General features: G+C 52.6%; 1 protein-coding gene across 1 annotated transcript in view; it reads left to right on the top strand.

Moving 5' to 3' along the window:
* Nucleotides 1-12,007, top strand: part of PDGFRB (platelet derived growth factor receptor beta) — a 30,565-nt gene extending 18,558 nt beyond the window's left edge. Inside the window, exons 11-23 of the mRNA XM_061456911.1 lie at nt 680-774; nt 940-1,072; nt 1,342-1,446; nt 1,538-1,648; nt 1,956-2,109; nt 3,033-3,199; nt 3,354-3,472; nt 4,193-4,315; nt 5,241-5,352; nt 5,628-5,727; nt 5,847-5,952; nt 6,433-6,671; nt 7,148-12,007. Coding sequence (XP_061312895.1) covers nt 680-774; nt 940-1,072; nt 1,342-1,446; nt 1,538-1,648; nt 1,956-2,109; nt 3,033-3,199; nt 3,354-3,472; nt 4,193-4,315; nt 5,241-5,352; nt 5,628-5,727; nt 5,847-5,952; nt 6,433-6,671; nt 7,148-7,298 — 1,715 coding nt within the window. The 3' untranslated portion in view covers nt 7,299-12,007. The remainder of the gene's footprint in view (nt 1-679; nt 775-939; nt 1,073-1,341; nt 1,447-1,537; nt 1,649-1,955; nt 2,110-3,032; nt 3,200-3,353; nt 3,473-4,192; nt 4,316-5,240; nt 5,353-5,627; nt 5,728-5,846; nt 5,953-6,432; nt 6,672-7,147) is intronic.
* The last annotated feature ends 2,456 nt before the right edge of the window (nt 12,008-14,463 follow it).

Consider the following 14,463-nt stretch of genomic DNA (forward strand, 5'->3'; position numbering starts at 1 on the left):
TGGGGAGATGGAGTTTTCTCTCCATGTCTCCAGCCCGCAGGTGCTGGAGCCAGGACAGTCCTCCGATGACTGCCGTCCTCACAGGCAGGAAACCTGGGTATTTCTGCCCCAGATAAAGCCTCCTTTAAGTCGAGCAGGAAAGGATGCTCCAGGAGGAATCTGGAGCCCCGTGGGCATCCCCTTCCCACCACTAGCAGGGTCATCCGTCTAGGGGGGCAAGATGGGAGGGCCTGAACAGATCCCTGGTGCCTTGTTATTAACCCGTGGGTCACTAGATGGTGCCACGGACTCAAACATCCACACACTGAGAATCCTAAACCCGAGGAAGAATGGTCTGAGCCCAGGCCAGAGCTGTCAGTGCCCCCCAGGCAAACCCCTGGCTCCTTATATTGCCCCATGGTCAAACCCCTCACAAGGCAGCAGGCTGTAACCACCCATCACTCTGTTGTCCATGGGGGTGCAGGGCACAGGTCTGCCCAGGAGGAGAGGACAGGCAGTCCCCACACAGAGAAGAGTTCAGGGCCAGTGTCTGGGGGAGATGCATGTAGCAGGAGGGGGACAGTGGCTAGAAGAGGGAAGGGGAAGGGTACAAGCTGCACTGCTGTGTCCTCCTTTCCTTGGGGTACCCAGGCCATGCAGAGGTGGAGGAGCCTGACTGCTGTGCCTGTTACTGTTGTAGCCTTGCCGTTCAAGGTGGTCATCATCTCTGTCATCCTGGCCTTGCTGGTCCTCACCGTCATCTCTCTGATCATCCTGATCGTCCTGTGGCAAAAGGTAAAAGCCCATGGGCTCCATCAGTCTCTGCATGCCCCTGGCTAGACAGGGAATGAGGCAATGACTGAAGGGACCAAAGACTCCCTAACAAAGCTACCAGTATCCCCCATGCCCTCTCTGACCCTCAGCCTCTCAGACCTCTCTTCCCTTTGCTCCCCTTTCCAGAAACCTCGCTATGAAATCCGCTGGAAGGTGATCGAGTCCGTCAGCTCCGATGGGCACGAGTACATCTACGTGGATCCCATGCAGCTCCCTTATGACTCCAGCTGGGAGGTGCCCAGGGACAAGCTGGTGTTAGGTAAAGGCTTTGCAGGTCCCACTGATGGACCCTCGGGGTCCTGGATGTCTGAGGGTTTGGGATAGGTTTGGGTTTGTGATCTCCAGAAGAGACCAACCCAGAAAGGAGCAGAGATCCCTGGATGTGGTCCCAATCCCAAACATCATAGCTCACAACCACTTGCATGCCCACCAGGACCACTGGTGTGGTTTCAGATCAGGGACTTGTCTTTTCCAGTCTCCTCTCCTCGAGGACCATCACTGACTTTTCTCCTTGCTCTTTCTTTGCAGGACGCACTCTTGGCTCCGGTGCCTTTGGACGTGTGGTGGAGGCAACAGCCCATGGTCTGAGCCATTCGCAGTCCTCCATGAAAGTGGCGGTCAAAATGCTCAAGTGTGAGTTTCCCCCACACCATCCCTTTCCCTATTTTCAAGCTGCAAAGGCCAAACAGTGCCCATTAACTCCCCTCACTGCCCTGTCCAACAGCCACTGCCCGGAGCAGCGAGAAGCAAGCCCTCATGTCCGAGCTGAAGATCATGAGCCACCTGGGACCTCATCTCAACATCGTCAACTTGCTGGGGGCCTGCACCAAAGGAGGTACCTGGGAACTGTCCTTGGAGTGAATAATTCTGGTTCAGAATGATTCACCCTTCCCGATGGAAAACCTTGTGAGGTTCTGAAAGCATTTCTTTCCGATGTGATTGAAACTGAGCAGCCATGTTTCTGTTAACCTCCACCTCCCATCCCAAACACAGATTTCAGAGTCCCAAAATGCTCAGTACTAGAAAGGGGGCTCTCCCTCCTGGCCCTGCTTAGACATCCTGCAACCTGGCACTGTTCCTTTGGGATGATACTCACTGAACAGGGCCAAGGCAGGGCTGACCTGGGTGTTATCTCCCACCAGGACCCATCTATATCATCACCGAGTACTGCCGCTATGGAGACCTGGTGGACTACCTGCACCGCAACAAGCACACCTTCCTGCAGTGCTATGGTGAGAAGGCACGGCGAGAGGCAGAGCTCTACGGGAACACCCCCAAGGAGGACCACGTGCAAAGGTACTGGAAAGTCCTCCTCCCTGGTGCCTACCCCATCATAGCCCCCATCAATAAGGCTGGTATTCCCAGGAAGGATAAGTACATTTAATCCAGACCAGTGCAATAAAAGCTGGGCCAGCGCTGGGACGCAGCTGATCGCTCTATTACCTTGGGAGACCAGCCCATGTGTCAAACAGCCACCTCCAAACAGCTCCTGGCAGATGAGGAGTTAGCAGAGGCAATATGTGTGTCCTGGAGGATGGGTTTGCTAGCACACATGCCGGCTGCTCCATGCCAGTTGGGAATATTCCCTGGCATCGCTAACTTCACTGGCATAACCATGGCTATGCATTCAGTACAGACACAAAGGGTTTCCCAGCATGTCTTTACCCTTAGAGACCTCAGTTCTGCATTTTCAGGGCAGGTTGTGCTGCTACTGAGCCTAAGGAAGAAGCACTATAAGGAGTGCAGTTGCACAAGAGGTCCTACAAAGAAAGGGAAATACTCCTTCATCTGTTTGCCAGCTGTAAGGGATGCAGGCACATCAGCACAGAGAAATGGTCCCATGGGAAGTTAGAAAGCAGCATTTCCTTCTAGCAGGCTGAAACAATATAAACCAGAGCAGTGTCAAGACATCAGCACAGCTGCTCTCTAAACTTCCTGCTTGAAGGCAGCTGAAATCCTCCTGAGCACTAAGAAGTCTCCCAAGCCCATGGGGATGTGCCCCACAGCTCCAACCATGCAGCAGACTTCCCTTGCCCAGCACCAGCATGTCGAAGATGGGTACTGTTTCCCAGATGCAGTAGTTGCTCACTCCCTGCTGTGTGGGGCATTTCAGTGCTGGGGCTGAGGGCTCAGGAGCTGCAGTCCCACAGATCACTGTCCCCATTCCCTGTGTCTCCTCCTCTCCTCTGGATCTGAACAGCCTCTTTGCTTCCCCACAGTCACCTCTCCTTGTCTGTCGAGAGTGATGGGGGTTACATGGACATGAGCAAGGACGACTCCCTGGATTATGTGCCCATGTCTGACATGAAGGGTGAAGTCAAGTATGCCGACATCGAGTCCTCTAACTACGGCACCCCATATGAGCTGGACAGCTATTCCCCATCAGGTAACAGCCACAGCGGGAGGCTGAGGGGTTTGCACTTTGGGCGATGGATGCCTTTGCTTGCAGAGATGGGTGATTTATATTGCAAAGGTCACCCTTGGGATGAGTTCAGCAGTTGCCTGAGTAACACTGACATCAGTCTCTGCTTGCTCTTCAGCTCCTGAAAGAACAGACCGGGTGACACTGATAAATGAGTCTCCCCTCCTCAGCTACATGGACTTGGTGGGATTCAGCTTCCAGGTGGCCAATGGGATGGAGTTCCTGGCTTCCAAAAATGTATGTATGGCTCTGGTCCATAGTGCCTGCAGCACTGAAGACCAGTGCTGCCTTGCTGTGTGCTGTGGTCAGCTCATTGTCCCTCTGTCCGTGCCAACCTCCTCATGGGAGAAGTGGCAGTGAGATTGAATAGCTGCTGACCACTTGTTTGGAAACACAGACCTGGGGATCAGCATGACTTTATTTGCACATGACAACTAACCCTGGCTTAGTTTGAGCTCCAGACCTCAAATTCCCTGACTCTGAGCTCCTCCCAAGCCATGCCCAGCACATCTGTGGTGTTACATCATCCTGTTTACAGGATGACCAAACAGGGATGACCTCCCTGTGCTACAGCACAAGGCACTCCACAGTGGAGCCACTATTCTCCGCATCACCCCTATTAAACCACATGCTCTGAGCCCCCCAGGCCTCATCAGAAGTGCTTGTTTAGTGGAAATTAAGCCATCACACAGGACTGGGCTCTGGGATTTCCTAAGGTTTCATAAGGTCTTAGGATTCCTATGGTTTTCCTGGCTTAGCCTAGGGCAGGCAGTAATAGAGTTGGACTGTGTGAAACATAACACAGGGCAGGGCTAAGAGAGGGGGTGAGGATGGCATCAATGATGAGAGGAGGGAAATTCCTGGCTCTCTGCCTGTAGCCAGACAGGTCATGGTCAGGGCTTCCTTGGGCTGTCTGGCGGTCCCTCGCAGTGACAGTGTCCTGCCTCTCCCCTACAGTGTGTGCATCGTGACCTGGCTGCCAGGAACGTCCTCATCTGTGAGGGGAAGCTGGTGAAGATCTGTGACTTTGGCCTGGCACGAGACATCATGAGGGATTCCAACTATATCTCCAAAGGCAGCGTGAGTACCAGGAGCTGTGCAAGACCCTTCTTCCTGGGGCTTTGGGCCTGTCCATCATTGTGTCGGGAGCGGTGACAGGGCAGGACCCCCAGGAGATGGTGCCAGCATCCTGATGTGCTCTGCAGGTTGTGGAGTAGAATTGCATGTCCATATCCCCAGGCTCTTACAGAAGAACAGGGGCAGCAGCAGTAAAGCTGAGGATGGTCCCTGCAGAGCCGGTCACTGGCAGCAGTGCTGCATCCATTCCGTATACAGCACTGAGTCTGGTCCTGAGCTGCAGGCAGGAGGGGTACAAGGTTGGGCAACCCAACAGTGCTGCAGTGGGTCATTGGCCACTCTGGGAAGGGGTTCGCAGACTTCTGCTCCAACCACCAGACCACAGACAAAGAGGAAGTGCTTTCCTCTAGGCAGCTGCTTTCCAGAAAGAGGTCTCCAGCCTTTCAAGGCAGGAGAGGATGAGGCTGTAACTGAGCTTGCCCAGAACCTGCCCTGTGACCTGAGCACAGCATGCCTGCTTCCAGCCCTAAGGTACTAGGGGATGTGCAACCCCAAGCAAAGCAGGCCACGTAATTTCCATAGAAACTGAGGCTGGGGGAGCGGAGAGTGGAGCCAGGCCCCTCCAACCTCAGTCTTTATCTGCTCTTCTCTTGTGCTTTCTGCCATTTGCATGGGACAGCAGACAGGCACTCAGTGCCTGGGCAAGGAGACCCTCCTGCAGAGGGGCTGCAGTTTTCCAATCCAGCCTTGCCATAGCTGCTTTTCCTTCCAAAAAGGGAAATGAAACTGGGCCCCTTTGCAATCCTTCCTGGAGATTATTTTGGTATTCATTGTGCAAGCAAATCCCAGGAACAGCACCGCCAGTGCTGGCTGAAACAAGGGCTGTACACGCAGCTGACTCTCTTCTTGTTCCATTTTTTCCTCTTAGACCTTCTTGCCCCTTAAGTGGATGGCTCCTGAGAGCATCTTCAACAACCTCTACACCACCCTGAGTGATGTGTGGTCCTTTGGGATTCTCCTCTGGGAGATATTCACTCTAGGTAAGTGCCCTGGAGATCATGGTGGTATCTATAGGTCCGATAGCATGTTAGCAGGATCCCTTCTCAGATTCCCATTTCTAATCCCCAAGTCCCAACCTTACCAGTCAGGGCAGCACTTCACTCCCTATCTCCTTCTTTCCCATGCTGACATTGTCGTTTGGGAACGAAATGAAACAGGAAAGGTAAAGAAAAAGGAAACCTTGGTGTGAAATGCATGTTAGCGTGGGGTGGCAGCAATCCACCAGCCTGATCTCCTGCTCTCCCTTTACACCCAGGGGGGACTCCATACCCTGAGCTGCCTATGAATGAACAGTTCTACAATGCCATCAAACGTGGCTATCGGATGTCCAAACCCACCCATGCCTCTGATGAAATGTAAGTGTTGCCCACACGTGTTTGCCCTGGGCCTGCAATACACAAGCTACAGAAGCACTTCTGCCTCTCCTTTCCCCACCCAATAACTCACCACAGTGCTCTCTCATCCCTCTTGTTAGCTATGATATCATGCAGAAGTGCTGGGAGGAGAAGTTCGAGATCAGACCATCCTTCTCACAGTTGGTGGTGCTTATGGGAAACCTGTTGGTGGATTGCTACAGAAAGGTACGTTCAAAGGAGCCTGTGCTGGAAGGACAGGAGAGTGCTCTACGGAAGCTTTGGTTAAGTCCTCAGTCAGGGTTTGGAGACCAGTGTTTAGGGCTGCTATACCAGAGGATTTTGCTGTGGTTAAGTCTGCATTAGCTTGAATACCCAATGAAGGTGGCTTGGGCATCCTGGGGATACTGCTGAGACAATCAGCATTACCAGACAGGCAGCCTGGATCTAAGCAACTGCAGAAATCAGGACTGCCAGGAGATCAAAACCCTGCTTCCAGCTGTTTGGTGTTTTGGAGCTGTGGAGTTGTGCCCCTGATGTCTCCTTTAGGAAACGTTCATGATCTGTCTCTGGTAGAGTCAGGGTAGCTGAACCCAGCTAGGAGATGGCAGGCCCTCTAGGAAAAGCCTAGGAGGCAGGGAAAGCAAATACAACACGAGTGCATCTTCTCCACTCACGAGACCTTCCCGTTTCTTTGGTAACCTGCAGAGGTACCAGCAGGTGGATGAAGAGTTCATGAAGAGCGACCACCCCGCTGTTGTCCGCACAAGACCCACGATCCCCAGGCTGAACAACGCCAGGATCACAGCCAGCTCCCCCCCCGGCAGCATCCTCTACACGTCCGTGCACCAGAACGGGGCTGAGAACGATTACATCATCCCTCTGCCCGACCCCAAACCAGAGGCAGTCTGTGACCTCCCTCAGGAGGCCTCCATCAGCCGGGCCAGGTAAAGCATCGCTTCTGAAAGCCGTCCCTTCTCCTGACTCCCCAGACATGAAAACAGGGGCCTCAAGAGGAAATGGGGATGCTCTGCTGAGGGATAGACCAGGGCTGGGCTTACCAGGAAAAGAAGGGCAGTGTCACCCCCATCTGAGCCTGCAGGGATAGAAATGAACCAGGGGAGCTGGACATGAGCTAAGATACGGTGCCATCTCACATCCCCATACATCAGCCAGCACAGCTGGGGATAAGTGGCCCCACTCACAAGGAGGAGGGCACATAGGGACCCATGGCATGCAGAACACAAAGGGGCGCATGTTGAGTTTTAGGGCTGAATTGACCAAACTGATGCTGTCCGGAAAGCTATACAGATAGAGTGGGGGTGCCTGGAGCTTGACACGCTTCTCAGCTGTTGGGAATCCTCTCCCATCAGGAGACTTAGGGCAAGGCACTCATTTGTCTCTCCCTCTTGTCTCCCTTCAGCTCTATGCTGAATGAGGCCAACACATCATCTACAATATCCTGTGACAGCCCCCTGGGCCTTCGGCAGGACGAGGAGCAGGAATCCGACCCACAGCCAGGCTGCCAGGAGCTGACCACAGGGCACCAAGAGGTGGAGGAGAGCTTCCTGTAGTCAGAGCTGGGCTGCCTCTGCATCTCCCTATGGAGAGGCCAGCCGAGGGGCTGACCCAGATGTCACAAGAGCCATGCTCTGTGTCTGTACATTGGGACACCCCGCCTGCCCCAGCATCCCTCCTTCCCTCCTGTCTCCCAGCGTTGGGTGGGGAATTGAAGACTTTTCCCCATTGCCATCCCCTTTCCCCTTACAAAGAGGTGGCTCAGTGCTAGCAACCTTCCAGATCACTGCCACATCCTCCTCGGTGATGAAACCACTGCAGGAGGGAGACATCTCGCAGACCAACCTCTTCTTTTCAAGTGGAAGACGTGGGTTGGTTCTCCACAAGAGATGCCACTTTCTGTGTTACTAAGATGATACTCCAGCCTCTTCCCCCCTCCACGGCGATGAGTTTCATCTCCTCTGCACCAGCACTTCTCTGATGGTCTCAGCACCAGCCACACTGTGGTTCTGTGAAATGCCAGCGGGATGGATGATGTGCCTGGAGTCTATTGCTGGGGCACAGAGAACCTGTAACACCAGCCTTCAGCTGCTGGAGATCAAGAGTACATTGGGTAGATTCTCCTCCAAGCACAGCCAAGTCCTGGAGAGAACAACAGCGTCTCGGATACCGAATCACCATCTTCCCTTCTTGACAGCTCTTCTGTGGTGGAAAGAGCATCACAAGCACTACAGGTACCCATGGCTCTGGGGCACAGCTCTGCACCCATCTAGAGGGGTTGTCACACCCTGAAGCCTTTTGTGCCCTGCATGGCACCAGGAGCCCCAGGGGCAGGCCAAGAACTCGGAATGCTCTCACAATGACTGTTGTTGTAGCAAAGAGGGCAGCCCAGTGTTGTTCGTGTTGTCTGTGTGGACACTAAGCTAATTATTCTCTATTGAAGATTTAAAGGGAACAAATATATTAATCCACTAGCCAGGGCCAGTATAAGAAGCAATATGGCTACTCATTAATCTACTGCCACAAAGCCCAGCTCCTCCGCTGGGAAATCATATAACCCTGCCAGCTGCAAAACGTTTGTGCCTTATCTTTGGGAAGCAAGGGATCCCTTTTGATAGACTGTCCACTCAAACACCCTTTCTCAGGATGGGAGGTCTCACTGGTCCCTCCTGAGTCATAGCAAGACTGTGGGGAGCAATAAAGATGCCAGAACACCAACCCAGGGGTATCTTAAAAGAGAGATAGGGAGAGACTGGGAAATGTTTGGTCACAGCTGAACTGGATCTCACTTTCTGGGGGCCAGACATAGCCATTTACTGGGCTGTGGATGAAGTGCCATGGGGAACCAAGCAGGACAGGAGGAACCAGGGAGGATTTCTCCCCCTTGGAGAGTGGTTTGATGAATAAAAGGGCAGAGACCTTCCTCCTGCTTCTCACCTCCTTCCTCACAGGCAGGCCTGGGATTAACGCTCTCAAGCAGGCACTTGAATGAGGAGACTCAAAGCAGGAGGAACACCGGGCTTTTCAAATCAGTTGTGAACAAACCTCTTGCAGAGATGGAAGCTGAGCCCCAAAAAGCAGGTCTGACACCATAGAAACTGGCAGGGCTCTTTCTTGCACGGAGCTCTGCTCGCTGCATGCCCCCACTCCCATTAACCCCTTCATTTATGCTCCTCTGTGCATGCAGAAGCTGCACAGGCAGGTTTACAGCTTCAGAAGTTCCCTCAGCATCTTGCTGGGCTTCTGCCACCTCAGAGCCACTGAGATTTCTTTTTACTTCAACATATGAAACTTCTGCCAGAGCCCCCCAGCAAAACAGCTTCTGTTTTAAGTTGTCTATCGTTGCAATGCTGCCATTTGTGCAGCTAAAAGAGGAGTAGGTGTTTTGTGGGCTGATGTCCTTGCTAAGATGTGAACATAAGGAATAGCACTTTTATTGGCAGCCGGTGGAGTGTATTTTCAGCTCATGTGGTCAGATTCCCCACCATCCGTAGGAAACACACTGTGAATAACAACTGTTTTTCCATGCTCTGTTCCCACTGCTTGTAACGAAGGAACCATCTTCTGTGGCTACAGAAAAGATCCCGACCGCAGAGAAGCAGTAACTGATCAGATCCTTAGGGTCAGACCACTTTATCTGTGTAAGGTGCTTGGTAAGATCCATGTCACTGCAACGTGAGCCCATGGGATGGCACATCAGATCATCCTAATAGCCCCTGTCTGCACCAGCTCCGTTTTGTCATTCCCTATTAAAGGTGACCAGAAGTACCCAGTACTCCAGGTGAGGTCAAATGTAGACCTCACATAGGGCATTAATAGTTCTGGTCTGTACTGGATTTGGCTTGCCTGATGTTGGCCTTTTCCCAGCCACAACATACTGGCTGTTAGGAGTCATCCTCTGACCAGTCCATGCACCTACGTCTTTCTGCTCCTCCAGCGTTTCTAACCCAGCTACTCCCTGCTGTTCCAGACATTGGGTCATCAGCACATTTTGTTAACAAACTGTTATTTTGGGGCTGGACTGACTAATAAAAATATTAAATACTTGTAGCATCCAGAGCAACACTAGAGAGCTGCTTTTACTACCTCTGTCCAGCCCAAAGATTTCCCCATCAGTTAACCCTTTCTCATCCTCCCTTTGGCCATTTACTTTTTTACTTCACAAATCCCATACTAAACTCCACCTTGTACAGATTGATTATTAATTAAATTAGTGATTTCCCACTATCAAAGAGCTTCCACCGTGCTGATAGATGAGATCTTTGTCTGCTCCTTGCTGGGGGAACTCAGGTATCCTGTCCTATTAGCTGGGCATTACCCTTAGATGCCTACTGCATTTTGTCCCATTTGTAGATGTATTGCAACTATTATTTCCATCAAAACCTGTCGTGGCTGCTGACATGGTGCTAACCCCCCCTCCCTCTTCCTTCTTAAAGCAGGTACGCCAGACTCTTTGCAAAACAGTACAATTCTCCAGAGAGATAGGACCAAATATCTGCCTTTGGCCAAGTCTCGCACTTTGTGGTACTTCCCTGTCCCTACTCAACTCTTCCCATCATCACTTGGAGCATGCACACTGGCTGCAGCGAGCAGATCTCTACCAGGCTGGCAGTGGGCAAAGCCAACATCTTTTGCTAAGCATCCCTGTGACCCTCCTCTAAGAGAAGGCTTGGTAAAGCTGAGGCTTACAGCAGTCCCCAGACAAGCTCTCTCTGCTGCCGACATTCCAGTCCCCACGTGTCCCAAAGGGTGAGCACCAGGAGAAGGGGTCGGCTGTTCTGCACCCATCAGTTTTGCAGCCATAATTTCCCCGGTGAGTCTCCAAAGGGAATCAATCCCTCTGGGTTTCTAGTTTCAGTGATCAGCATTTTTATTTGGGTGTGGTTTTGTGTTTAGAGGTGGACCCAAACTGACCCCCCCAAAAAAGGGACACATCTTGCACAGCTTGGGCCCATCTCTCGTGCAATATCTTTTATGTGTAGATTGTATTTTACTCTGCAGCTGTCACATCGTTATCAGCACCAGTGTATACATAATCCTACTGCCAGTCACTATTTCATACATACCTACGTGTATCCCAGAAACTGTGACACTTTGGTGTCTCCTTCCACATGTAAGACGCTTCCCAGCCTGTGTGCACAGGTTTTAACCCTGTTGTCCTTCTCGGTTTGAGCGTGTTATAACGTTTTTAAGCGCGAGTGTCACGTTTAGTGTTTGTTTGTGTCATGTAAAGAAATGTAGAGCACAGCGGACTTTACTCGTAACTGAATTGTCTCTGTTCACCTGCCAAGGGCACCGTGGTGGAGTCCCACGGGGACCGGAGGCAGAAGCGCAGTGCAGATGTGCAGCCAGGAGGAAGTCAGCCAGAAGTGAGAAACGGCTCTTCCCCTTCTTCCCAGTCAGGGCTCTGGGCTGGAGGGGAGGCAGCACCACACATACAGGGTACTGAGGGTTCTGGCTGTGGGGAAGCGCAGGGTGTGAAGATGGGCAGATCTGGAGAGGGGGATTTCACAGATGTCTCCTTATGGGGGCTTTTCCTAAACTGAGATCTCACCTAATGTGCTAAGGAGGCAAATCCAACACATAAGCATGAGGAAAGGCTCTGGTCGGGCTCAGCACTTAGCTCAGGTCCCAGGGTCTTGTGGCTAGTTCACAATGCAAACCACACAGACCAAGGGAGAGTCCTTGGCTGCCAAGCCAGCTCTGGGGGGTGCAGACACAGCCTGACTGTGCTCCCACTTGGGGAGCATGAAGGTTGCCCTGGGACATGCCAAGATCAATCCGGTTAGCTTTGGCAAGGGCAGGGGACTGCTCCGGTGTGGCTGCATCAGCACTTTGGAGAGATGACCCTTGCAGGGGTGGGAGGAGGCAGGGAAGCCAACTCATGCTGGGAGGCTGCAGTGTCCCATCAGCCCTGTCCTTTCCTCCTCATGGACTTCACCAGAACTGCAGAGCTTGCCCAAATCCTGCCCTCTCCCCCTCCTGCTGCGCTGGCTTGTTGGCATCGCGCTGTTGCTCTGCATCATCTCTAAACAGAAGCAGCATCTGCCTCCGTGCTGTCTGTCAGAAACCATCCCGAGGGCAAAGACAAAAACAGAGTTCAGACTAAGGTACCAAAGAGTTAACGTTTTCCTAGGTTTACAGATATATTTGTAGGGTTTGTACTATGTCACATCTATAGCCATGAGATACTATTTTTATGCTGTAAACTTTTACAAATACATTTTTAAAGAAAGAGTTTAAAAATAAAGGTGTTTTTTCTTTTTGCAAAGTTCCATCTCTTCCTTTTGTGTGCTGGTTTTGGTTGCTCCCACTCAGATGGGGCTGGGAATACAGCTTAAGTGTGTGGTGGGTGAAGGCTAAGCATGTTAATACGCTGTGCATGACCCCAACGCTTAGTGAAAGCCAAGCTGGGAGCCAGGCAGAGAGAAGCACAGCAAGGCTACAGCTGAGCCCTGGGACATGGTAAGGAAAAGGGGCTGCAAATAGGGAACGATCTGCCCTGTCACGTTGGTAACTGACCAGTTTGTGGATCCCGTTGCACCGGGAGGAGGTGGGTAGAGGGAAGGACACAGAGGAGTTCCCATGTGTATTCCCTGTGCCTGAGGTTTGGGCCAGCAGCACCAAACAAAGGTGTGATGTGCTCCTTGGGATCATTGCTGTGCCTGTGCTCAGATCTGGGTAGGGGTGCAGGAGATGCCAGGCTGAGCAGTGCTGAGCTGAAGGAGCTGGGAGACAGCACAGTGCTGTTTGTTAGCTTTCCCCCATAGTTTAATGGCTCAGGGTGATGGGAGAGCCTGGAGGTAGCAATGGGGCAGGGCACCAGCAGCCACGCTGCAGTGCACAGTGCTCCCCATGTCCAGCTCTCCTCCAGGCTGGGTTCTCCCCTGCCTCTGGGATGAGGAATTCACCGATACCCTTTAAGGATGAATCCCAAAACCCCTGCTCCCCACACTGCTGCTCCTCCCCAGCCCTGTGAGACAGGCACCTCCTGAGTCCAGCCCAAAGTTCTCTGCTCTCCTGGCTCCAATGGAGCTGCTCTTACAGAAAATGCCCCCAGGCTGCTGAGGGAGCAGTTTGAAGCGAGCTCTAAAGCCTGGGGTTGATGTGAAGAGGGATTTTTGAGCTGAGGTACAAATAGATCCATGCTGACGCTGTTTTGAGGCTGCAAGATGCAGCCCAATGCAAGTTGCCATTGGCAGCAGTTGTGCCTCTCTCTGGAAACCCCTTGTGCACCCAAAGACCAAAGGCACTGGCTGCAGCAGAAGGCAGCTCCAAGTCCCTTTTCCATGCTTTTCCTGCCTCTGCTCAGTTTGCCAGAGAGGAGGTTTGGAGGCTCCGGAGCAGCTCAGGCTGATTCTCCCCAGATATTCTCTGAGTCACCTGGCAAGACTCAGCCACGACAGGCAGACAGGGCTGAATCAGCAGGGAAACAATCACCTTGTGTCCAGAGGGGCTGCAGGAAAGGCTGGGGGGGAGCAGGGAGGGGGAACTGTGAGACCTCAGCCCTGAACCCAGCTGGCTCCCACTGCCCGATCCCTGCCTGGCAGGTCTGCTTGTGGGGATGCGCTGTACACTGCGTGTGTGCAGGCTGTGACTTGCCACCTGTGGACCCACATCCCCTTGAGATGCAGAGGGCCTCCTCAAAGAGCAGAGTCTGAGCGATTGCTTCCCTTCTCTGCATTAAACCTGCCTGGTTCAGTGCTTGTTCTCACTGGTGAGTCAGTTCTCTCCCAGCTGGCATGTGTTCCTGGAAAAAAGAGTTAAAAAGAAGAAGGAGGGAACCAAACATCCTTTAAAAAGCCCCTTTGGCTCAAAAGGAGGAAAGAATCATCAGGCAGACATCTCCTGTGGCCCCACTGCTTGACAGCCCCCCAGCTCTGGGCAGGAGCCCCCCAGCACACCACACTTCGTGTTCTTCTTCCCCACATCCTGCCAGGAAAAAGTGCTGAGAGGAAATCTCCTCTGGCCAAGAGCTGCCTTTCCTCCTCTCTGGATTCGCTCCGGCTCTCCAGCCATCCTCCTGGCCAAAACCAGGAGCTGTCTCCATGCTCGCATGACTCTTAGTCATCCCCAGTACAATCAGCCGTGCTCTCATCCCTTGGGACCTTGTCTTGTTGGTACCTCTCTAACTGCCCTCTTTGGAGAAACCCATTCCCCTCAGTTTGTGGAGACATGGGAGCCCTTCTCCACATGCACCTTTGCATTGCAAGTGCAGGCTCAGCAGCCACCTTTGTGCAGTCATTCTGGATAAGTACATCCCTTTCTGCCCATGGTTTAGAGCCAGTGTCCCTGCCACCTGCCCACTGACGGGGCTGCAGCTGGGTGCTGCTAAGAGGAGCCTTCCATCAGGACCTTCCTCCCTGTGCTTCCCAGCACTGTCAGGTGCTGACCGTAACTTCCCATCCCAGAACTACCATGAACCATCACGAACTTCTGCTGCAGTGCAGGGTTATCAAGAGATAGAGCAGAGAGCAAAGGGCACGCTGGGTCTGACTGGATGTGCTAGCATCTTGCTGACTTGAGCATCCCTAGGACCACTGGTTTGCTTCAAGCTTACTGCTTTGGAAGAGGCTCAGGGGAGGGTTAACAAAGTGCCTCATTATTGCTCCCAGGTGCCTGGCAGGTTCTTCATTAGAAAGTGGCTTTAAAAGGCCTCTCCTCCAGCCAGGCAGTGTGATGGGTTGGATGGGGTTCTGAGGGGGTTAGTAATTGCTTGAG

The sequence above is a fragment of the Pezoporus flaviventris genome, unplaced genomic scaffold, assembly GCF_033815535.1.
Source record: "Pezoporus flaviventris isolate CSIRO_AGI_PZ_B2104156 unplaced genomic scaffold, CSIRO_AGI_Pfla_v1 ptg000023l, whole genome shotgun sequence".
Lineage (NCBI taxonomy): Eukaryota > Metazoa > Chordata > Aves > Psittaciformes > Psittacidae > Pezoporus > Pezoporus flaviventris.